The 25,458-nt window shown below is 36.1% G+C and overlaps 1 protein-coding gene and 4 long non-coding RNA genes across 6 annotated transcripts; all 5 read left to right on the plus strand.

The window, feature by feature from the left end:
* Window positions 1-11,235: 11,235 nt before the first annotated feature.
* On the plus strand, window positions 11,236-12,336 carry LOC137577882 (uncharacterized). Its single transcript, XR_011032496.1, has 3 exons — window positions 11,236-11,415; window positions 11,482-11,700; window positions 11,757-12,336. It is a non-coding gene; the product is annotated as an uncharacterized lncRNA (long non-coding RNA).
* Window positions 12,337-13,035: 699 nt separating this feature from the next.
* On the plus strand, window positions 13,036-14,025 carry LOC137577437 (uncharacterized). The gene is made up of 3 exons (XR_011032414.1): window positions 13,036-13,158; window positions 13,228-13,434; window positions 13,500-14,025. It is a non-coding gene; the product is annotated as an uncharacterized lncRNA (long non-coding RNA).
* Window positions 14,026-14,327: 302 nt separating this feature from the next.
* On the plus strand, window positions 14,328-15,117 carry LOC137576597 (uncharacterized). The gene is made up of 3 exons (XR_011032302.1): window positions 14,328-14,486; window positions 14,547-14,753; window positions 14,822-15,117. It is a non-coding gene; the product is annotated as an uncharacterized lncRNA (long non-coding RNA).
* A 949-nt stretch (window positions 15,118-16,066) lies between these two features.
* On the plus strand, window positions 16,067-18,072 carry LOC137576596 (uncharacterized). Of its 2 annotated transcripts, none has more exons than XR_011032301.1 (6): window positions 16,067-16,170; window positions 16,240-16,440; window positions 16,536-16,620; window positions 16,718-16,806; window positions 16,870-17,794; window positions 17,855-18,072. XR_011032301.1 is itself a non-coding variant. In XM_068289821.1 (6 exons), coding segments are annotated over exons 1-5 (441 nt in total). In that variant the 5' UTR covers window positions 16,067-16,100; the 3' UTR covers window positions 16,871-17,794; window positions 17,855-18,072. The 2 variants fall into 2 exon arrangements, 1 of the variants encoding a protein (XP_068145922.1); XM_068289821.1 differs by having other exon boundaries at window positions 16,718-16,801.
* Window positions 18,073-18,135: 63 nt separating this feature from the next.
* LOC137577733 (uncharacterized) lies at window positions 18,136-19,040 on the plus strand. The gene is made up of 3 exons (XR_011032469.1): window positions 18,136-18,330; window positions 18,388-18,627; window positions 18,691-19,040. It is a non-coding gene; the product is annotated as an uncharacterized lncRNA (long non-coding RNA).
* Window positions 19,041-25,458: the final 6,418 nt, after the last annotated feature.

Genomic DNA, 25,458 nt, shown 5'->3' on the forward strand with positions numbered 1-25,458 from the left:
TTGAATTATTACGGTACCAAAAGCTGCTTAATTAGTGCGTAATTTGTAAGTCTGAGTGCGTCAGAAAGAAAAGTCAGCAAAGTGGAAACTGCTGCTGAGAGGTAACAATGGAAAATGAACCCAAAATGAGAGGTGGTAAATATTAATTATGCAAGTGGCCAATTGCAAAAAAAAAATTGAAGCCAAGTGGACCAATAATCAATCATCTGGATTCTGATGATAGTTGAGATAATCCTAAAGTGAATCCCTTCCTTCGTTTGTTTTCTTTTGGTATGTTGTTCCATTTAAGTGAGCAGTCGTTTTTTCTTTCCTTCTGTCTGCTACCATCTTTCTATTCTCTGTCCTTTTCTTTTGCTTCACCATTTGTTGATTCTGTTGGGGAAATTTGTTTATTTTTCATTTCTGACACGACCCTTTGAACTGACCATTCTACATTATTCTTAGCTTAGCATAACTCAGTTTTGTTATTTTGTTTGTTGTGTTTTCATCTGTTTGTTTGTTTGTTTGTCCGTTTGTTGTTTGTTTGTTTAGGCTGCGGTTTTTAGCCATTGTGGAACGAGCCCAAACAGCAGCAGGTGTCAATTAGTTTTCCTTTGCTTTTCTGCTTTTTGTACCCAATTCCCAATTCAAACAGCAGCCTCAACATTTCCCAGGCGTATATTTCATACATGAAATAACTGCGAATTACTCGAGCACAGGCAGACACGTCACACACACACACACACACACACACACTTTGGTAGCTGCTTTAATTTCCGTTGAACTTGCACATTTCTGGTTGCATGCACCAAATTTTATGCCACAGGGCTTCGCTCCCAAGTTGAATTATGCGCCGCCAGTCGCACACATACACACACATACACTTAAAAAGTATATAAGGAGTAGTGGCATAATAGTGGAAAAACGTACATACGTTAGCTACTGGCTCTGCGTTTTCCTTTAAATGGTCAGACTCTTTAAGGTCATTTCAAGTTAAATGCAATGCAATTAATTTATACTGCGGCAACCATTGAAATGTTAATTAATGTTGGCTCAGTCTGCCATCCACGTAGGCATCAGGTAGGCAGCCAGCTGTACAATAACCACACGACCCTGGCCACAGTTAAGACCGTCCAGATGAAGGACCTGCCACTAGGTGGAGACAGAGAGAAAGAGAGAGAGAGAGAGTCCTCTTTGTATTCCATAAAAATTATTTGTGAAAATTTTCGTTTACAGTTCTTCCTTCTGCTCATTCGTTACTCTTGGAATCCTGTAAATCTACAGAATTTTCTTATTAAGTTTAGTTGAAAATATTATTGTTATATATTATACAATTGCAAGACTATTAAATAGTTTTTTAAGAACTTTTTTAAAAGAACATAGAAAACGTACAGAAAGTAAAGCGATTCTATGGTATTCTATCGATTCTAAGAGATCCACTCAATCTACTCAGTTGTATCATCGATTGGATCTATTGGTCTATCAAATGCTTTTCTGACAACAAGATTCTTCTCTACTTTTGATTTTGGCATAGAAATTCGCTGCTACTGAAAATTTCTTAATGTTTAGAGCTATTAAATGTAGACGTGGCGGCCAAGGGTATGCTAACTTCGTTGAATTAAAAGTTTGCTTTTGCAGGGACTTCTTTTGTTAGGTGCACTCGTTGTTTTTTGGCATCGCTGGACTTTAACAAGCGGCTCGTTAACGGTAACCGCGCAATTACACTCGAAACGCTTTAAATTTTAAGTGCTGGCCGAGTATGTGCGGCATCAGCATCAGCAGCAGCAGCAGTAACTGCACTTACTCCTCTCAGTGGCATTTCCAACCTGTTGGCGACCATGTTGGGTCTTGTGCCTGAGCCTGTGCCTGTGCCTGTGCCCTCCTGCCACTCACTTGACGCGCCCGTCCATTGTGGGCTAATTGCGCACAGAATGCGCACGCTTCGCGGTGCTTGGAGATTCGAGCTCACTCGAGTTGCGTAGAGTGGATGGTACGGAAGAGCCTGGGTGACGCCTGAGGCACTGAAATCCGAGTACATACATATACATACAAATAAATCAAAAATTGTTCTGGCATATTATTTTCATAGCCAAACATTTAGGCTGTTTGCCTGACTCTATACCTCACTCATAATCATAGGCGAGAGAAAATCAAAACAAAATTATTTCCAAGAAAAATCAAGAGAGGAAAAAGAAACGCATGGCATAATGGGGGTCGATAAAGAATGGAAAGATGTGGAGAAGTTCTTCTTCGGTTTGTGTATTTAATTTTGTGCGAAATTTCAGCTTGAGATAAAAATAATAATAATCATCGCCGCTGGCTGGGCGGACACTGGGCATTCTGGGGACTTCCTGCTTGAGAGCGTTTTTCTTTATTTTTGTTTTCCTCTTACATTGATTATTTTTCGACTGGACCCGGAGTGGACTGTACTGTACGTTGTGTGTAATTTTAATTTTCGAACGTGAACGTCGTCGTCGAATAATGTTTTTTTTTCGTCATTTAGCCGCAGGCTGAGCTCAGCACTATGAAGAGCATTATTGCAAGTGGTGTCCTATTGAGTGGGGGTAAGGATTGGGATAGGGACTGGGATTGGAATAGAGTGGAGTGGTATAGAGGAAACTCAAGGACTTTGATGGACGCTTGCCATTTATTGCTCATATTTCATGTTTGCCACATTTTCGCCATTTTTTCTCCATTTTCCCTTTTTTTTTTTGCAAATGAAAATGAAATTTTTAATAAAAACGACTCGCGTTATTTTTGCTACTGCTCCTGCTCCTGCTGCAGATGCTGTACGCTTTACTCCAACCATCTTGGTTCTGGCTGTCGTTTTTGCTGCTGCTGTTGCTGATGTGTAATATTTAACGAGGGGATATAGACTTGGCACTTTCATTTCGTCCGACAATCCCTGGGCAAAAATAACACCCAAAAAAAAAAAAAAAAAAAATTGCCACGTGATTGGTCGAAAGCCAAATGCAGCTTCATATTTCGTTAACTCAAGGATAAAAGAGGACAGAACAGGATAGGACAGGATAGATGAAGTGCCAGCTAAGCAGGTGTCCAGCCATCAACTAACACGCACATCCTGTACCTGACCGAATGCAACAATTAAATTTCCAGCAAGGACTTGTCCAGCCAGAGCATCCATTGTAATGGTTGTTCTGTGTGCTGGAGAGCCAACAGGACATGATGCGTTGTTGCAGTTGCAATTTATGTGGAGATTTGCCATCAGCTTTGTGCTGCAGTCCTTCACACACCACAATCTCCCACCTCCCGCTGTGTGAGTGTGTCCTAAGTGCTGTGAAAGCAAAACGGAAATGCATTGGGGTTTTTGTTATCTTCCTCTTTCAAATCCCCCCTATTTTCTTTCCACCTGTTTGGAAGCCAGGGTTGGTGTATTTCAATTGGAACTGGTTCAATTTTCGGTTGAGAGAATTGAGATTTCAATTTAACCCAAACGAACTTCTTTCATTAACTTGTCACTATCTTTGAATATCAGCGTCGAACGTCAATGTCATCGATGTTGCTCCCCTTCGCACACACACAGCCATACTTTACATCAACTGGATCAGGATATGGATTAAGAGAAGAAACAGATGCAGCAGGGTCATACATTATATGGCACATTTGCTCATCAAGATGCAACAACTTTCCCCTAATTGAATGTCATATGACTGACATTATGTCAGTTTGCCACTCCTTCCCGCTGCTGGTTCGCACATTGCTCCTGTTTGTGCTCAACATGATGTGAGCAGAAGACTCGAAGACTTGTCTGCTGTTGCATCGACTTACTCACGTGTGAAATTAATTTGTAATGACTATGTGTCCCAAGCAGTTCCATTTGCATTTCTGAGCAAGCAGCTTTCCCCCAATTCTCTCCATTTCACATTTCACAGTGGTCTGCCTGGCATGACGTCGTTGTCCGAAAATCTGCTTCCATTAGAGTTATTAAAATTATAATTAAGTAATTTTGAATAAGTTATCCCAAAGCCGCTTGAACATTAATTTTAATTCTTGTCATTTCTTAAGTAATTAAAATTATTAGTTGATAGTCCTGAAATCCAAAACACAAATTAAGTTTCTCCGAAGTGTACATACATACATAATTTCTTAATAATTAAGAATCATGTAAACATTTACCAACACCATCAATAAATAGAGCAGAACTAAAAGGCAAAAAAGGGAATAGAAGTTGATGACTTGTATTATAAACAGAAAACCAAACCTAGAATAAACTAAAGTCAGTAAAAACACAAATGGCAAATAAAAATACATACATACATACTATACCATTGTAATAGTAAAGCTTATTCTTTATCATAACTCTGTCTTCATTGATCATCGCCTATCAAATGACTCCCTCTCTCCGTTGGTCTGCCTGTCTGTCTCTTCTCAATGCTGAGCCACAACAGCGTTGACAATTCGAGTAGACTTATCGGTGGAAGTGAGATATATATAAAAAATAACATTTTGGAACTGGTTATCAAAATCCAAACATATCTCTTATAACCATCATAAATCAAATTTTAATCAAAATACTTTTAAATTTGAGGTCAAAAACAGACAAAGAAAAAAGGAAAATGTCTTGATTAACTTATTAATTTTTATTAATTTTGTTTTCGAGTTCCGACCACTGTGCCATTTCTGAGCTCGATTCGTGGCAACAGCAGAGTTGACCCCACCACATACGCCCAATCCAAAAGTGGCAATCAGTTTAAGCCAAGTAAGAGAAGTTCCTGGCAAAGAAAGTGAGAAAAACAAAATACACTCTCAAATTTCCCAAATGAAATGCCTTATATGCACAGAAACACATATTCCATTACCCTTAACCCCTTTTTCTTTTCTCTCTTTTTTTCTCTCTTGGCTATATTAAATCTATCCGCGTGTAAAACTTTTCAGAACTTAATTTTGTAAATTGTTCACAAATTCTTCGAATTGCAATTACTTTGTGATTTTGTGAATAGAGGCGGGTTTTGGTAAAGTTTTACGGTGCGAATGCGATTTGAAATGCATAGAAACTGTAACTAAGTTAAATTGGAATTGCATTAAAATTGTGCCGTGCCCTCACCACAATTCATCCTTAAGTCATCAAACTCGCTTTTACTCTCTCATTTCCGACTATAGCTTCACCTTCAACTTTCAGTTGGCAATTCGCATTCGTAAACTTTTTGGCTCAAACCCCCGAATCCTCCCCATGTCACTCTGCTTCCCTTGAAAGAAGAAAGCAAGCAACAGGTTAAATTGGCACAATCTGCACACCACACGCTGAGTAGTAGAACAACAACAACAACAACAATGAGATGAGGAACGAGTATAGTAACAACAACAACAACAATAATAATAGAAGAGTAGGCAGAGCAGGGAGCAGGGAGGAAGGAGAAGTGCAGAGCGAAAGGCGCAGTCAAGTTGTCAAGGACGCAACCCGAGCCGGGCGACACAAATTGCTTCAAACACCTTGGCAGGCTGTGTGTGAAGTCAACGTAAGAAAGAAAGGCAAAAAAAAAAGAGAATAATATAAACGAAAGGAGAAAAGAAATCAAGAAAAATTGGAACTGAGTAGACAACTTAAAGCGCAAAAAGGCAAAAGACACAGGAAGAAGCGAAGATGTTCACCAACGTTCCCCACAATTCCCGTCTCTGTCGGTGTCTATCTATCTTTCACTTTCTCCTTGGGAATGGGGACATTGCTTGTCTACTTAAAAGTTTTCAAAGCGCTGCTTATGGCACGTGCTGGACGTAGGAGAGGGCCAGTGGTGGCTAGGGGATTGGACTCAGGTGGTAGCGGGACGGGGGCGGTGCGTGCAAGAGGTGAGCAGCAAGCAAAGCGTATTAAAATACAAAGCAGCATCATTAAATGTTAAAAGTTGCCTCCGAGCGAGTGGCAAAATGGAAAAGTAAAAAAAATTCCACCAACTACAAGTTGCTGGTTGAACGGGGCACAAAAAACCACTTAAAACAACAACAGCATAGAGCCAGCAGCAAAAGTTGCAACAACCAACAGTAAGAGAGAGATGCTTAGGGGGTAGTGGCAGAAGGACCACGCGCGCGGACAAGGACAATGCAGCAAGGAAATTGCGCAAGCATCAAGTGGATTGCTCAGGTGACTTTGGCTTAAAAAACAAAAAGAAATATGCATGTAAATTCCCCCAGCAACAGCATACAAAAAAAAAAAAATATAAAACAAAACAAAAACAGAAATCTGTTAATAATTATAATTGAAAATGTGCAATGTTTCATTCCAAGGCAAAGTAGACTCCCCTACCCCCATCCGTTATTTCTCTGGCTCATTGCCACTGCAATTATTTGGATAATGCAACATGGAGATGCCACAAAGCAGCAATCATCAAGAGATTTAAAATTTTCTTACCTTTATTGTTTGCTTTTCTGAGTGTAGGGGAGAAAGCATTTTTGGATGTTGGCCAGGTAAAAAAAAAAAAAAAAAAAAAAACACTCACTAACAATAAGTGCTCTATTGTTTCTCTCTCTCTCTCTTTCTAAAGTTCGATACCAAAATGCAGCTCACGGCTTTGCAATTAACTGAGAACACTTCTTCCTTCTCTCTACATAATTTAAAAGTTTTGCCATTTCCTGCCAGCAGAAGGAACGACGACAAATTTGTTGACGGAATACGGAACGTAGCTTTTGTTTTTTTTTGGACCAAGCAACCAAGCAACTGAAGGCTAAGAGACAAAGAAGAAAGGGAATGATAAAAAGCGAGAAAGGAAGGCAGAAGTAGAAGGAGGCCAAAAGTACCCCGAGAGTTGAAGTCGACCACCGTGTAATGCGATTTTGGCCAGTTGACGAGCAGGTTAAGTTGCCTTTGTTCTTGCTAACCCAACACCAAACTACCCCAATCCCAAAAACCCGACCCCAAACTCAATTTCAATCCCCACTCCCACCCAATCTCAATCTCATGCCCATTTCGAATTCGCAGCAACCTTGGGTTCTATGTGAAGTATAATAAAACCCGCGTGGAGGCAAGTGGCTCGCTTGCCACCGTTGAAAGCAGACGTCAAGGCTTGCTCATAAAATAAGTAAGTGAGTGTGAGAGAGACCAGAATCAGAGTCTTTGAATGGAAATCGGGCCAAATAAAACCAGAAAGAGCCACTATAAAATATATACATACATATATTTGTGAGATGCTTAATTTTATACTCTTACGAAAATAAACTCTTGATATTTGAATTATATCACCGGATTGATCTTATATCTGCTAATAAAACCTAAATTTGTTAATTGTGCTATGAAAATTAATGAGAGCTTGATATCGCACATAAAGGACCAATAAGGAGTGGTCCTAATTTAAACGATTGATTTTAGATAGATGTCTCTTTTGATTTCATGTTAAAGAAACTAGTAATTATCTTTGACACTTCCGACAATACTCTTCCATATATATCTATTATAATTGACTTTTTGGTTTATCACGAGTCAAGTTTGAATCTTAGGATTAGAAAGTTTTAAGTGAATTTTATCTTATTGGAAATGTTTAACTTGTTTGGCATTCAATTTTATTCGTTAACACTTATTATCGAAATGAACCACATGAATATTACAAATTTTTTTGGAACCCACTGTAGATCATTACACTGCTTTTATACTCTGCTAAAGCTAATACTTATAGCTAGAGTATTCAAGTTTGAATAGAAGATTGATTATTTAAAGGTGACTGACTACCTTTCAAATAAATAGCCTTTCCAACTTGGACCCGATTCTTTTTATTAAGAAATATGTAATTAAAATATTGCTAAACATATTTTCTTAGATTTTACTCAATGGCTATTTTTGTTATACAGAAATGGTCAGGTCCATGTAATATTTGAAATCAAGGCCACTTTCGGAACTTCGAGGTTCATTTCAATAGTTTTCCCTACAGTGTTGCTAAAAAGAATTTGTCCTCTTATATTTGAAATTTAGAAATTTCACCATTTTCTGATTCAAAAATTGACAAAAGGGTTTACAAATTTGTCCAAAGAAAAGTACAAAGTACAAACCACAAGGTGAGTAATCGCATAAAAGAGGAACCAACTTAACATTAAATTATACACAAAATCTTTTCATTATGCTCTGTCTGCTTCTTCTTCTTCTTCTGGTTGGTTCTGCCTTGTCTTGATAATGTACAAATAATTTGGTCGACAGATTTACTACTTTCTATTTGCATTCGCATTTCCATCATCTATTTATATGTTTGCTGGTTTCATAAAACATTTTTATCGCCGTCATATTTTTTCTTGGCCAGAAACCATTCGAATTCAATGCATCTGCTGGATTATCAAAAGACAGTAAAATATCGGCGCGGGCTTATACATATATAAATTCTCTGTGGATAAAATCAAATCAAAAACATTTTTTGGCAGTTAATTATGTTGATTCTGATGGATGTTGGATTTATGACACGTGGCTGACGCGTTTCTTATACTTATGCAGATTGTTCAAATGCGAAACATTTTATGGCAAATTGAATTTTATTAGCATGCAATGTGTGCGTTGCGTTGGAAATTAGGCGAAATGGGTGGCAGCTCCTCAAAATGGGCCCAGGCCAAGAAAACGTAAGTTAAGGTAAGGTAAGCAAGCTATCGTATGAAAAAGTAAGGTAAGCTAAGGCAGGTATTAAATTTTGTTGGCCTCAGCTGCTGCTGTTGGTGACTAGTTGTCGTTGTCGTGTCGTTGTCCTTATCAACGGTGTCAAAGACAACAACAAGAACAAGAAAAAGACATGAAGGAAGAAAAAAGTTTTGCAAAACATTTTACAAATGCCAGGACAAACGTAAGATACAAGATCCTGTTTATGTGTGAGAGTGTGCGTGTGTATTGTTGAGTGTGTGTTTTGGGTAACCTTTATGATGAGTTTTGCTTTTGCCCAATATACGGCAGCAATAGCAACAGCAGCAGCCGTAGTACCAGAAACAGGACCATCAGCAACATCAGAACCAGGAACAGGACCACGACCAGGCTAAGGCTAAACTCGTAAATACCTTCATTATCGTTAAATCATGCTGAGAGCTGAGTTGAACTGAACTGAACTGAGAACTGGCGCATTGGAAGGAGCTTTGCCTTCATTTGACTTGCCATGCCTTTTATTTGCCCTTTATTTTTCAACAGTCTCTTTCTTTTGTCGCTTATATCTTGTCTCCCATATGGGTGTATGTATCTGAGTGTACGTGTGTGTGTGTGTGTGGCGGCTTTGTGAATGGCTCATGTGGAGTTTTAAATAGATTTAAATGCGCATTTAAATGAAATAAATGAGCAGCACATTTCATGGCTCTGACTCTGAGTCTGTCATTGACTTTGGACTTGCTTTATTTTTTTTTCCTTACTTCGCCAAGTACTTTATATAGATGTTTCCGATTGCATTACTTAAATGATATCACAAATATATACATATACACACTCATAAATCTGTCTTACTTGCAAAGGGTGAGGGGGCTTATCCGATTAGTTATGGATTCATCTTCCATCCTTACTCTCTGTGCAGTCTAAACATAGTTTTTCTCTTTCAGTTTTCTTTACAGTTCCTTTTTTTCTGTTTTTGTTTTGATTCATGATTTTGCAATTGTATTGTATTTACCTTTGCCTCTTCTAATGGCAAAAGTTTTGCTCAAAGCAATTTTTATATTCACGCCTAATAAACTACCAAATTAATATACAATCAACTAGGGGCAAAAACAAAAATTAACAAAAACGAAATAAATAGATGCTCTGTAAATAAAAGTTTACTCTCTACATACCCTATAAATAGAGGATATAAAAGGTATACTTTTTTATTCTTTAGGGGAACTAGAAATATCTAATAGCATGGCTTTTAGTTGAGTCTTTTAATGTTGACTATTTTTTATACATATGTATGTTTATAATGTTTTTTTAAACAGGTCTGTGTTGATAAAGTCAAGAATATTTTTAAGTGCTTGTTCGCCAACATTTTTAGCTAACTCTGCTTTATGCTTTTAGATACTGATGGTTGGTAACTCCAGTATTAGAGAGTCCATTTATATTAGCCCAACTGATTTTAAAACTGGCACATTAGAATGTAAAGCATCAAAACGAAATAGACTGCCATATATTGAAGTATAAAATGCAATAATAATTGCTTATTACTTTTCACAATAAGTTTTTATAGTTTATTAGAATCCTCTTACTCTTGTACGTCAATAAGTCAATGGGGAAAACGACCGTTATCTACATTTAATGGTTGTAATATAATCATATTGTAAACACTCGCTCCGATATAAAAAGGAAAATATAAGACTGACAACATTAATCTATGTATATATTATAATATTCTAATGTAAGATATCTTGGGGGCTCATTTTTGTTGTCTAAAACATTATTATTATACCCCCAAAATAGGGTATCTTAGGGTAGGCTCTTAGTCTTTGTATACGATATCTTTCACTTTTTTCCGTTTCTCTCATTTTTTCTTTGTACGCAAAGAGAGAAAAGTTTTTTTCCTGGAAAAGTTTTGGCTACGAAGCGGAAATGCTCTCTGTGTATATGTATATTGGCAAGAGTTATCTAGATTTAAGGTACAACAGCAGCCACATCATAAAATAAAAGCTGAAAGTTAGCTCTCCATCTTCTCTCGATGAGTTTTATATTTATGGGTATCTGCCTACCTTGCCTCCTTTTGCTGTGTGGAAAGTTGACGCCATAAAAATGCAATTAGGGGGAAAATTTATTATAAATTTCTCAGCTGTTAATTACAAATATTCATAAATTATGCTGACGTCACGAGGCCTTCTAAATTTCACCAAAAAAAAGAAAAATAACGTTTTCTTGATTATGACTTATACAACCGGACGAGGGAGCAAACGAGAGAGAAAGTAGTCAAATGCATTTCGTCTCGCTTTCTTTTTGCTTTCCCTTGTGTTGTTGGCCAAACAAAATTTTAATTAAAATTTCAAATTCGTTCGAAAAGTTGTGGAAAACTTGTGTGTGAAAACTTTCAGCCTAAGGATTTGTCCAGACTCGAAACCCCTCTTAAGATCTACCTGCTCAAAGTCAATTTAATGTGTAAAATAATCGCCACTAAAAAAAAAAAAAAAAAAAAACAAAATACATGAAATAGAAGTGAAAGTAAAGTTTTTAATGCACAAATTGCAAAAGTTAACCTATTAAATAAACATGAATGCACCCACACTCACACAATGTGCGTGCTATTAACTTTTCAAAGACATTCCATAGCACATAATTGAGATAAAGTGACTGAGTTGATTTCATATGCATATGGCTATCCACCCCCCCCTTGGGTATAATGACCTGAACTAGACGCTCCAGCAGATTAAAGCAAAATACAAATCCTTCGTATTCGAATACGAATGCTCAGTATACGTTTATCTGTTGGACCGAAATGTTCAGTGCGAGCGAAAAATTTTTACAATTAACCATTGCTCTCTTGGGCATTGGATTGCCTGTGGCCAAATGGTGTCGCTATGGCTTATGTGAGCATTAATATTTGTTTATATTGAAAATAAAAGTTTTTTAAATTTTTCCGTTCGACTCAAAAGGTTTTTTTAATTCAACAAGAGTATTGCAATCGGGCCAAGCAATAGAGATGACAGCATCCCTCTTGCTTCTTTTTGGTATTCTCAAGGCAAAGCCGCATCACAAGGCACCGATAACTTTAATTTGGCTCTTTGCCACATTAATATACTTTTCCACAATTATCTATAATTTAATTGAATACAAAAGCGATTTGGAATTCGCCTATCAGTATGTGGTTACTGGTAAGTATAATTTCTTATCAGTTCTTAGAAATGTTGAATAAAATATTCCACTTCAGGTCTATTTGCCTTAATGATGTATATCAATTATGGTTTTTATATTAAAATATCGGCCATGGGAAACGAAACTTTTACTGCAACAATAGCAAAAAATAAGTTAAGTTCAGAAGAAAACGATACACGACGTCCACAAGAATATGAAGAGCTTACGAAGGCGTTGAGAGTGCAAATTCCAGTTTAATATATGTTTGACTATAAATTAGAATTCTATGCAGTTAAGCAAAACAAGTAATATTCCGATTCATTCTAAAAACAAACGAACTTAAAAGCTACATTAAGCAAAAGCTTTCAAATGTGTATTATGTATATAATTATATAATATAGTATTAGATATCACAATGTACGTTTTAATGAATTCATTCGAATTGAAGTGAATTGACCGTTCGGTACCAAATGTCGCCGAAGACATGCAATAATCATAGCTTCTAAACCGATAAGGGGATTTTTTAAACAGCTAATGATAAGGAATACCTAAAGCTTCAAAAATGAATGTTTCTCAAGAGTGCTGGGTATTCGTGGTGCTGTAATATTTATGGTCGAAGTCAGAAAATATTTCTGAGCATCTTTTTCCTTTAAAAATGGAGCGAAACACGGTTCTTTTTCAATCACAAATAGAATTTATCATTATTTTAAACGACTATGTAACATAATTATAACAAGTAAAAAGAGTAAAGAAAAACGCGATCATGAAAAAACAGATTTTCGCAACGCTATCCGAGCAGAGGTCCAACTGTACGTCGCAGAAAAAAATTCTGCCAGCGTATTTCATGCTGAGGTTAGCAGAGGGCACCCGAACGATCTAATGTCGTCATTGTATAATTCTCATTTGACAAGAACAAAAAAATTGGAAGAAGCATGATGATTTTTGTATACGCTACAGACACATTTTGAGCATTGTTCATTTCGTTGGAGACAATTGTGAACTTGAACGACAGGCCTTTTTCTTTTATGGAACGGAATCTATAAATTCATGACCAGCATGACGTGCCGAGATTATACAGTCATATATGTGTGTAAGCACCTGTATCCACGAATCCTGTATCTATCACTCTGTCTCGGAAAACCTTTCTTTTGATGATTTGAACAAAATGCGGTATGACAGTATTTTGTTCCATTTGCCTCCATTTCGCTAAGTCCGGTGATGCTTTCATAATGATTCACGCAGAAATTAATTCTCTCATTCCACTTCAATTTGTCTAAAGCATTTTTGAGCATATCTGTGTATACATATACCACAGAAAGTAATTTCAGTTGGCCGATCTCTACAAATTTTTCAGTTATTCATTGACGTTGATCGCGAACAAATGTATATTAACGCGGACAAAGCAAAATTGATTTTGGCGGGGATCGCTGTGGGTGCCTTTGGACTGGCACTGGGAACATTTGCCATGTCTTGGTATCGTAAGCAGCAAGCAATTTTTGAAATAATTTCAATGTTCTGATTAATATAAGTATGAAACTTTTCAACAGTTCAGACAAAAGCCCTACAAATTAGTCGGGTTATGGAGATGGTCATGTCTGGATTACTCTTATTTGGAATTTTCGGGGCGGAAGTCAGGCATAAGGGACCGATTCTACTGACATGGATAATTGCCACAATTGTGTTTTCTTTTATTCTTCTTTTGGTTCTTGATAGAGCAGATGTCGGAGACGTGATATATGTGATTATAACCGAATGTAGGCACTTCAGTTTTGGTTTTCCATAAAGTATATATATATTTATTGGTATATTGTTATTTCAGTTTTACTAGTTGGCATGATGTACATCGTATACAGGGCATATTGTGAATTGGATTCGAAACCCGATCTTACCTCGACCCATACTACTTTTTCCAAAAATCCAGGTTTTCAATTGTCTCTTCAATCGGTGGAAGTGAAACCCAAAGAGGCAAAGCAAAGTGAAACAATTCAGCCTTCACAACATAAAGAGCAAAAAGTACCAAGCGCTGTTGTTTATTAGGAACTAACAATGCATTTGATAATGTATTTTACTCTTTCCAAATGGCCCCAAACCATTTCTTAAAAGATAACTCATAGTTACTTTCGAACAAGTAAAAAAATTCAATCGGTTTGAGTATACTCTTACTGTTGAAAAGGAATAAGCGATTCTGGACATAATTATTAGCCACAACGGGCAATATAAACTTGTATGATCAGATAATCAACTAAAAATTTTAAAGTCTTAATCAAAACAACTTTCCATATTTGTCTTTACATGTGTATGCTATCATTTAACTCTATGATGTTCAATAAATTCTTAAAAATTAATTCATTTAGAAAACCGTAAAATTTTACTATAATATTAATTTGTGTTGTCTCAGCTTCAGAAAGCTTTCACAAAGAATTGAAGCTTTATAAATTGAGTCAATATTGTCGAGCAAACGGTACATACATATATTTACATCGGAATCTCTGCTGGACGTTCTGAGCTTTTTTCAAACAGCTTGTTTACATTTGTTCAAATAAATTATAAACATTTGCGATTTCCGCAAAAATGCGAAACTCTCGACCACTTTATCTAAGCTTTTCCATTTCAGTCTGTATACACATCAGATAAGATAATTTCGCATGCCCTTTGTTTGGCCAATCGACAGCCAGTTTTTAGTTATTCATTGACGTTGATCGAGAACAAATGTATATTAACGCGGACAGAGGAAAATTGATTTTGGCGGCGATCGCCGTAGGGGCCTTTGGACTGGCACTAGGATCATTCGCCCTTTCTTATAGGTGTAAGCAGCAAGAAATTTAGTCTTGATAACTTGTGTAAAAATTAATTGATTATCAAATAGATGAGTCAGATGCCATACAAGTTGGTCGGGTTTTGGAGATGACCATGTCTGGATTACTTTTATTTGGAATTTTCGGAGCTGAAGCCAGGCATAAGAAACCGATTCTACTGACATGGATAATTGCCACAATTGTCTTTTGTCATGTCCTCCTATTTGTTCTTGATAGAGCATATGCCGGCGAAGTTATATATGTGATTATAACTGAAGGTACTTTATTTTTTTTTTACACCGACGCTCTTAAAAGTATATACAAAATACAAATATTGTCATTCCAGGATTACTAGTTGGCATGATGTACATCGTATACAGGGCATATTGTGAGTTGGATTCAGAACCAGAGCTTGGCTGGACCCACACTACTTTTCCAAGGAATCCAGGGTTTCAGTTATCTCTCAAATCGGTGGATGTAAAACCCCAAGAGGCAAAGCAAAGCGAAATGACTCAGCCTCCACCATATGAAGAGCAAAACGTGCCAAATGCTTCTGTTTATTAGAAATATACTTATATATGTATGTGTGTGCATTTAGATTACGCCTCTATCTAAATCAATATATGCAGTTAAACCACGTCAGTGTTGTGTTTTAATAACATAATGTAAATAGAAAAAACGCGACGAAGGGAGAGAGAGAATAAAGAGAAAATTAATCGGAATTTTTCTTATTTCAGTGAGTAAGTGAGTATTAAATATAAGTCTGTTTTGCACAATAGTTTCAGTTTAACAAGTTGGCATGAAGTTCATTGTATATAAGGCATCCGGAACCAGATCTTGGCTGGACCAAGCAACGTTAAGTGATTCAGCCCTTCATATAACGAGCAAAACGTGCCAAATGCTTTTGTTTATGGAAAATACAATTTGGATTGGAACACGTATATATTTATATGTATATTTATTATCGATAGATGTGTATTTCGTTAACCCACGTCAATATTAAGCGAATTGTGCATTAGTCAACTATTGAATAGATATCAAAGAAAAGGAAAGAGAGAGATAGAGAGATAGAGAGAGAGAGAGAGAGAGAGAGTGATAAAGCAAGAGTTAACGTGATATTTTTATAAATATACATTGAAGCACTGTGTTCATAGTAGGGTTTCCCCTACTACTCGCTGATATTGAGCCATAACCCCACTCAATATAGAAAAACATTCTCATTTGATCGCTTTGACAATGAATCGTGAAATTTTCGAATATCAAATTTACTGCTATATACAGTAGTAATTGAAATACCTTACATAGTTATTAGTATTTTGTAAATGATTGATCTTAAAAGTCATTTCATTATGCCAATAATAATGATATTGGTATGAATGGCTTTAAATGTTACATGGCCACGCCCATCAAACAAATCGATCTACGAGATGCTCTTGTCACATTCACATACATAAGTTGATAACGTTAAACGCTCTCTTCCAAGTCAACTACAATTTCCATTGAAAAAATATTCTACCTCAGATAAGTGAGGCAAAGATAAGAGCAAAGCAAAAAACATTATATTTCACAATATTGCCTATCAACTTTGGCAATTAACTTAGTTAGCTTACAATTTTCGTGGAACGATGTTGCCGATTTTAGCGATTCCATTTATAGGCTCTGCCCTGGGATTGGGCACGTATTTCTTCTACTGGGGTAAGAATCGATTGAACTGAAATTATATTCGCTATGGGATCAACATTTATACTTTCAACGATATTTCAGCCACGGAATTACTGGTGATTTCTCGATGGTTGGAGTTGGTAGCGTCTGCATTATTACTATATGGCATACTGAAGGCCGAGAACCAATACAAATCGTCAATAATGCTCATTTGGTTAGGTAGTAGTTCCCTATTATTCATGACACTAGTCGGTTCTCTATGGACAATGTACACAAATATTCTATACCCAATTATAGCTGATGGTAAGTTAATTTAGACTTGGGCGTCTCCGAAACGGCTGTACGTCTTATCAAGTAGAATTCAAAATAGCGATTACTCAAAAAATTATCCATTGCAGTTGTATTGGCGTATATGATGTACATTGTTTACAAGGAATATTTAAGGCTAACAGAAGAGACGACAATTTCTAGTTGGCGATTTTGGTAAGAATAAAAACTAATTAACAAACTATTTCTCTTAAAAATTTACAAATGGCTATGTTTTTAATCTTAATATTTATAAACATTATAATTATTGCAGCATCTCACACAGTCCAAAACTTGTTCTCACTGTTGCCCCCCTGGTGGTCCTTTTTCTAGCTTTCTCAACTTTTTCCAGCACTTGGTATTGTATGATATCAATTAAATGGTTCATTAATTATAATTACTAATTAAGTGCTACTAATGTTTCAGATAACAATGAGACTCTTAATATTGGTTGTGTCATTGTACTGGGCATGTCCATGTTATTAATGTTTGGCATCTTCTTGGCCGAGTCTAGGCACTTGGGACCAATTTTATTTTTTTGGTTTCTTGCCACATATGCATTTTTATACCCTTGCAGAGGGTATTATAAAATTGGTCAGATGTTTGTAACGCACAGAAGGAGACGTTTCCGACCCCATAAAGTATATATATTCTTGATCAGCATGAGAAGCTAAGTCGATATAGCCATGTCCGTCTGTCCGTCTGTCCGTCTGTCCGTCTGTCCGTCGGTGCGTACGCGTTTTACTCAGCCATCTTAAGAGCTATCGGGATGAAATTTTTTTTGGGAGCTTTTTTTTACCCGGGTGAGATAAAGTATGAAAATCTTTGGGATCGGACTACTATATCATATAGCTCTGGAACAAAAATTTTTGCAAAAATTGGAGTATCCCCATGAAATTTACCAATATAATAGAATTTGATATAAAATCTCAGATCCCAAAATTTGACCCTGATCGGATAAATAGAACACAAGTTACAGTCTATATAAATCGGTTCAATCGCTGCCGGCAGCTCTGCTTGCTGCCTACTACGTCACCATCTGTTAACAGAGCACATGCATACACACACAGACGCAACGCTACATAAACTGTATGTGTATGCGTGCGTTGCTTTGCTTAGGGAATGAGGGAAGAAGAAGAACAAATTGTACATAGTATGAAGAGTAAAATTGTTTTGTTTGTATATTAATGAATTGAGTTGCAGAAAAGAAATTTTGAACATGTGAAATTATTATTGTCAAGGACTGCAAGGGTATATAAACTTCGGCATAGCCGAATTTAACTTCTTTGATATTTCAATATACTCCTTTTCTCTATTGAACGTGCGACGCTGTTTGTCATAGTAGCTGAAGGTGAGACTTTTAAGAATGTTACCCATTTTATTCATACATCTATAATTTCTCTCATTTCAGTTTTGATAGCTGCTGTTATGTATATTGTTTATAAATCGTATATTCAGTTGGAAAAGAATCGAAAAGAATATAATCTTTATGCTGAACAGAATTAATCTGCTGAGAATTAATAGGGCTAAAAAGAAAAATTCATTTATAATATTGTTTTGATAAATTGAAACATAAACACAATTTTCAAAAAGGTTTTGTGTAAATACTTAATAAATACTTATTAATTACATATTCTTTTAATAATTTTTATAATTCTAATCTTGGCGTGCCAAAATAATTGTAAATTTTTTCATTTCGATTACCTGTCAGTATTAGATAAGATTAAGGTATTAATAAATCACTTTGTATTAAATAGACATTCAGTTTGTTGTTAACCTTAATGGCAAGTGCAACAGAAATGTTTGAAATTACCCGTATATTTCATATATTAATTGGACTTGTGGCCATTACTCTGGCATGGGCCACAATGCATTTACCCTCTGCAGGTATGAAGATCATATTAAGAATTATTTATAATATTTTCATTTATGTTTCTCTCTCAGTGCAAACACCGTTGCTTATTCATGTGAGACTGATGGAAATGATGGCATCGGGTCTACTTTGTTTTGCCATACTCAAGAATAAAATTATACATAAATCTGACTTTCTACTCATATGGTTAGGAACTTCTCTGCTATTTGTCTATGCCGTTCTTTATGGAATTCATGATTATATGTCCTATATTGAGCATTATACTTACAAGTACACACCATGGATCATAGTCTATTTGGTGGGAATAAGTGGTAAGTGATGACAAGCTGCTTAAATCTAGAGAAACTCTAATGTCCCCATAATTTTTTATACAGTTCTGATGACACTCATGATGTACATCATCTATAATGAATATGTACGTTTAGTCGAGCAGAAGAAACTAACTTTTCCTCAGCCCATAGACACTGGTAATGAGCCTGTGGCCAACAAATGTTAACGCTCAAACAACATTGATTTGATGAAAACCTTTTCCCCTTGACTAATTACCGGCATAAAACCAACTCTAACTAACAAGCCCCAACCATCCCCCGCCATATCGTCTTCATGTCATATGATTTTAATTAAAAATATTTCTCTTTTCACATTTGGCACTTGAAAAGTTACGGCAAAACTTTTGTCAATTTGCATTTGAAGAGGCGGCTGCATTTAATTAGCAAAACCAAAAAAAAAAAAAACCATAAAATACACAAATACAAAAAAAAAAAAAAAACGCACAAAAGGCCAATTTATGTTTGACTTTAATTTAAATTATGCAAGGAAATGTGACAAACGAATTGCATAAATTATGACCAAATAGTGGTCAACAAGAGGAGAGTGGGGCTTAAGGTAATTGGAGTTTGTATTTCGGTGTCGACTCTTGGTCAAAATATTCAATTCAAAAGAATGACCAAATAAAGAGCTCGCAAATAAAAGTAGCAAATTTAAAAATTTCAACTGAATTGGAGTACTCTTTCGATTTACATACAAAGATGGGTCAAAATATGGACGAAACACACTCTTTTTGTCATCGAGATTCTACCAGAGTTGCATTTTCTCATAAGATTTGATGTGGTTAATCAGAATCACTGGTTAAGCTGTGGAATGTAAATTTAAAGCTCTACTTCCCAGTTGAATTATTACTAACTGAACTCAACAGTTTGAGTGAACAAATAGGAGATTCAAAAACAGGCATAGACTAAAACTTTACCACCTCTAGGTTAAGATAGCTTTTATGGCGGAGAAAATCTAAAAACTTGGTCAATGAACTTAGTTGAACTCAGCCCATCCTAATCATTGGGAAAAGTGTGCTAAGTGATCACAAAGTCAGTACTTTGGCCAATTTTTGTGGACCTGTGGTATTGTAGCAACTTTCCACGAACTAAATTAGTTTAAGTAGTAAGAAAGATAACATTAAGTATGAATTGGTATAGATATATGATGCATGAGTAATAAAGTGTCTATCAGTGTCAGTCTGTGAAGTTGCGTCTTGAGAGTCGGACGGGTATGAAGAGAGTGGAGTCATGTTCGTTGAGAAGAGTGAAGAGAAAAAGATATAAAATGATCTTATAATTCATATTATTATTAAAAAGACCATAATAGTACAATAAAATAATAAAACTGAACAAATGCGTGAATCAATTCTTGTTTTAAACAAAAATAGAGTTTAGACAAGACCTTTGAAGTTATCCCACAATTCATTATAGTCCTGCCACACAAAATATATATTGCTTAAAAATCACTTAAGTCACAGCAATAAAATTTATAATTTAGGTGAATCCAAATATTTGGCTATTAGAAATTGTAATTGAGAACAGCCTTTAAGATCTACTTGCTTAATCATGCCTCAATTTATATGTATTTTGGCAATAATTTTTGGGTTTTTTTTTTTTTTGTGAGATGGCCGTTGGTTGATTTTATTCTGGTTATTGCTTATGAGAGTAAATATGTCAAATCATTGATTCGAAATAAAGCCAAGTCGCATTTTGTATTCGGATGGTTATAGGGCACGTATTTAGATGGCTAAGCATAAAAATTATATTAAAGTGGCATTAAAATCATGGCCTGGTCATTGCCAGTCATAACAGCAACAGCAACTGCAAATCGACACAGTAAAATGGCCATTAAAATAATAACCAGACGGCCTTAGTTGCTTTCCCATTCCCATTTTGTGGGTCAATCTCTGTCTTAGCTTCTCTCACACACAAACACACACACACACACACACTAAGGTCTATAGTTCTCTCTCTCTTTCTCTTCTTGAAAAGGTCAAAGGCTAGGGCACAATGTGTGTTTAAATGTGAGTAGCACGTGCCAGTCCTAAACACAATGGACTTAACTCTACTGCCGGCATTAATACACATACACATACTTATGCAAATAATCTGCATCGCATCCATTTTGGTTTTTGGCTAAACGAAAGGAAGTTAATAGTCTCGCTGAAAATCCTTTAAATGGGCCACAAAACAAAATTCGATCACTTAATACTTTGAGTTGTGACATTGTCGGCAATTCACTTGCACTATGGCTGAAATCGAAACTATCGAAATTAAAGCACTTGAAATCTAAAAATTTTCCCGACTCTCATCTATATTTATTTCATGTTTCTCAAGTTATAAGGATTTCCAAAGCTTGCATTTATAAAGGACTTCAATTTTACATAAAATTTGTTATTTTACCCTCATGAAGCTTTAAGTTTCATCAGAACTACATTTGATTCGCTGTTAACACTTTACTCTGTACCACACTCACCCTCCACGGCTCTCTAGTAGCCACTTCCCTTTGACTACCCGTTGCCTATGATTAGTTGTGTAGTTGTTTGCAGGCGGAGGAGCACTCAATCAACACGCAGCAATTGCCATTAATTCATTAGCAGGCAACTGGCCTCGACTTCGGCTACGGCATCGGACATGTTGATGGCAGTGGTGGACAGTAGGGGTGATGATCATGGGGCAAACCCCTCTTTTAGATGCTACAATATTATTATCGAGACTACACTCATGGTTCTATTGGGACAGCTTGACATCATCCATAGCCATATCAGGCGCTACTGCTTCATGGAAACGGCGCCACGCAAAATATGGCAACCTGTCAAAATGGCTCATTGTTGTGACATTGATGAGCTACGGCCAACAGCAGCAGCAACTACATCATTTGTTGGCCATTTTAGCCCGGCCATAGCCTGTTGCCAGTTGCCTATTGCCTATTGCCGATTGGCCTGATGTTGCTGTTGGGCTAATCATTTGTAAATGCTTATACGCCCGTAAAGTGAGTTTCAATTAAAGCCATATGGGCAATGGGTTACGGTGTTAAGCATCAAGGGAATGGGACAAGTTTCCCTGTGTGTGTTGTTGCCCCATAAATTATGCAGCACAGCAACTGACAGTTAAACAGGCCAAAACTAAAACGCGATTATCTTAATTTATGCACGGGGCCAAGTTGCTTATGCGTAGCCCTTGAAATAAATATAAATTGCAAAAACTGTCAAAGCCAAAAAAGAAAGGGAATGCAATGATGTTGAAGCAATTTTCCTTTTCAGTCTCTCTGCTTCTCCGTTTCACTCTGTCTGTCTCTTTTGCCTTTCTCTCTTTTGTGTATATGCTTGCGTGTGTGTGTGTGTGTGTGTGTGTGTGTGTTTGTGGCACAATAAAGAAATTTTTATCGCTGCCGCATTTGACGTTTGAAGTATGCGCTACAAAATTTATTGTTGCTTGCTTGTTTCAATGAAAAAGAATCCCAATACTTTCTACATACATACATGCGTCCGCTCTGAACAATATTGGAATTTCAATTTTAGCTTTAAGATTTGACCAAATGTAAAACTTCAAGGATTTCAAATAACAATAGCTAACTAAATACACATACATATGTATATGTATTAAATGCTTCAGCAGCACTAAAAGAACCGTCAGACTTCATTCTGATTTTATTTATTAATATTGCAGACTTGCATAGATCAAAATATTGCTGATCTTTGATTTGAAGCATTCAAGCTTTTGAAAAGTATAAAGTCTGCAAGAATGTTTGTAAGGCTGGCTTATAATCAGCTACCGCTGAACTTTGCTTAAATCATCCAGGCTGACGATAAGATATCAATTACTGCATCAGCGAAAGTTTTTTCTAATTATGTTCTGTCTCCTCGCTTTCTTTCCAACTATTTCTTTTTTTTATAATTGATTGCGAGAGCAGCAAAGTTCAGTTAAAAGATACTTGCCGAAACTAACTGATATACTTATATATATCCAATCATAGTTAAATGAAATCACTAATTGAAGTGATTAGTTACTGAATTAGTTACTCACTGTTGATTACTGTTGAAGTTTATATATACAGTTTTTCCACAAACTATTAAGATATTTAAAAGAATAATAACAACTTTGAAAATGTAGTCATTAAGTAAGGTTAATTCTAGTGTCCGAAAAACATAAATCAGCTGCGAATTTGATTAAAATAGGACTAAAAATAGCCAAAGGTTCCGTATAAATGTTATATAAATATTATATAAGATTGATTCAGATAATGCAAAGTCGATGGGAAAACTTACATAATTTAAACTTAAATACCTAAGGAAAGTAATATTTTAACGTTTTTTTAAAACAAAGCAGATAAAAACATTTTAAGTTTAAAAAATTTATAAAAATTCCATTCATATTAACACATAGTAATGGGACGAAATGAAGGAACTCTTTAAAAAGTTAGCAATTTAGTTTCAAGCTTAAAGTGAAATGTGTAGCCAATGTGCAGCTGCAACAGTTGATGTTCGATTCAACGTTGAGAAATACGCTCAGAATTGCAATTGGATCACGTGACGTCAATGCAAATTGCCAGTCCCACATTGCGTATACGCAATGTTAAAAGTGTTGTTGTGCCATTGTTGTACCACTTCGTGATATTTTTGGTTTTGTTTTTTTCGGGGTTTTCTTTTCTTTGGTTTTTTTTTGTTTTCTCTTTGTTTTTTTTTTTTTTGTTTTTTGCATAACAATGCCTACAGCTTGCTCGTTCGCTAAGTGTGACAATAAATTGTGCTGTCAACTTTTATTTATCTATGGCCCGGCCATTTCCTGCCTGAAAAGTGGCTCAAAGGCGGCCGGCAGCAGCAGCTGGCCTGGCCCTTACTTCAATCTTTTTGTTTAGATGCAAGTGCGCTTTATTACCTTTTTGAGTTCATTGTCTGCTCAGTCTATACGAGTGTGTTTGTGTTTGAATAGCTGAATCCTTTCGCCAGTCTTCTATCTGTCTGTCTGTCTTTCTGTTTTTGTGTGTGTGCGTGTGTGTGTTTGTGAGTTCATATTTAATTTGTATGCCTTGCGTGTGCCTGGCAAACAAATAACAACAACAACAAAAGCAACAGCCAGCAACTTCATCTCCCTCCTGGCCATCTCTGGGGCATACTTTGCGTTTAATGAATTGTGCACAAAGATTTTTATTCACTTAGCCAAACACACACACGCACATACATACATATGCACAACCACACACAATGAAAGAGACATAAGCCGCTTAGCGGCATTTTGGTCTAGCAAATTGAAATGCTTCGCATATTATATATTTTACTTATGTATGTACATATGTATATGTATTGGCCAAAGCAAAAGGCAGATATTGCCTTTCGATCAATTATTTTGTCATTAGCATTACAATGGTAGGTATATATTGAATGAATTTGTTGTTGGATCGATAACCGCATTAATTAAGATGTATTAAGCGAAATTATATTCAAGATAAAATTTGGTTTTTGCTCTTTAAAAAAAAATTCTGTTGCCTACATTTCGGCGCCGTTATCTCACACTTGAAGCGGTGCTTATGCCCATCATTCTCTCACTTTTCTGACATAGCTGTCAGTCCATCATTTCAAGTGCAGCAACATCAAAAACAACAACAACAACGCATTGCTTAACACCACATCAACTTAAGATGATAGCCAGCCGACAACAACAGTTTTTCAAGATACATTCCACACAACAATGGGAGCCCAAAAACAAAAAAAAAAACAAAAAAGGCAACAAAAAAAAACGTAGCGGATAAATAAAATGCTCCGACGAGAAGAGTACGTAGAAAAAGTGCGCCTACGTCACAAACGTTTTCCAGATATCGGCTGTCCTCTGATATTACAACTCCATCCCTTCCACATGGCATACGCCTTTATCTTTGACGTTGTTGTCAAACGACGGAATCGAGAGGGGAATCAGGGACGCAGAATTATGGCGTAAATGTGCGTGTGTCCCGCATTTTATGCGGTCTGCCTTGGCGATAAATGTGCCCTTGTCTTTCTTCTCATACTTTTCATTTCTCATTTCTTTTTTTTTTTTCTCGCCACCTCTCCTTTTTCTTTTTTGGCTCATCTTCATCTTTCCAATTTTTGCTTTCAGTTCCTATTCGATTTTCTGCTTTTTTGTTTTGTTGTGCGTTTCGATTGCCGCCTTCCGTTTGGCTCAATCATTTTACGTCTCATAAAACATAAATAGAAATCGATTCGTGAAGGGCAGCGCACAGCGGCGGTGTCATTGTCATTGTTTCGTCGGCGACAATTTGAATTACCAGCAAAAATGCCAAAAAAAGAGAGACAAGGCATACATACATATAAAAGTTTGACTCTTTAGTTGTAAACTGAGACATTCCAAGACGAAGTTTATATGCTCTATGCTCATTATTTAGCAGACGGATATAATAATGAAATCTCAAAATATGAGAAACCTACTTCTAATGGATTTAAAAGTAATGATGAATGAAAGTAAGTAATGATCGCCTTAGAGTCCTTCTGGCCTTTGGCTAATCATTCCAAACACTTATAAAAAACACTTTTAAATACAAGGATTTAAAATAGTAAAAATTTGGCCAATATCTCAATATTTTATTATTTTATTTTGGTTTTTATAAATTTATTACACTAATCTAAATCAAGATAAGTAGGCAAATAAGTGCTTACTCTAGAATGTTGAACCAAACTGCTTAATATAGCCAATCCACCTTTTTATTTCAGAAAAGATCTAGAATTATATTGACTACCAAGGTTGGCGTATGTTTTGGGCTTATTGTTGTTGTTGTTGCTTTTTTTTTTTGTTGTAGTAACTGGGCCTCTCCAGGGCGACATTTGGCGGTTTTTGCCT

The sequence above is a fragment of the Drosophila tropicalis genome, unplaced genomic scaffold (genome assembly GCF_018151085.1).
Source record: "Drosophila tropicalis isolate 14030-0801.00 unplaced genomic scaffold, ASM1815108v1 contig_593, whole genome shotgun sequence".
Lineage (NCBI taxonomy): Eukaryota > Metazoa > Arthropoda > Insecta > Diptera > Drosophilidae > Drosophila > Drosophila tropicalis.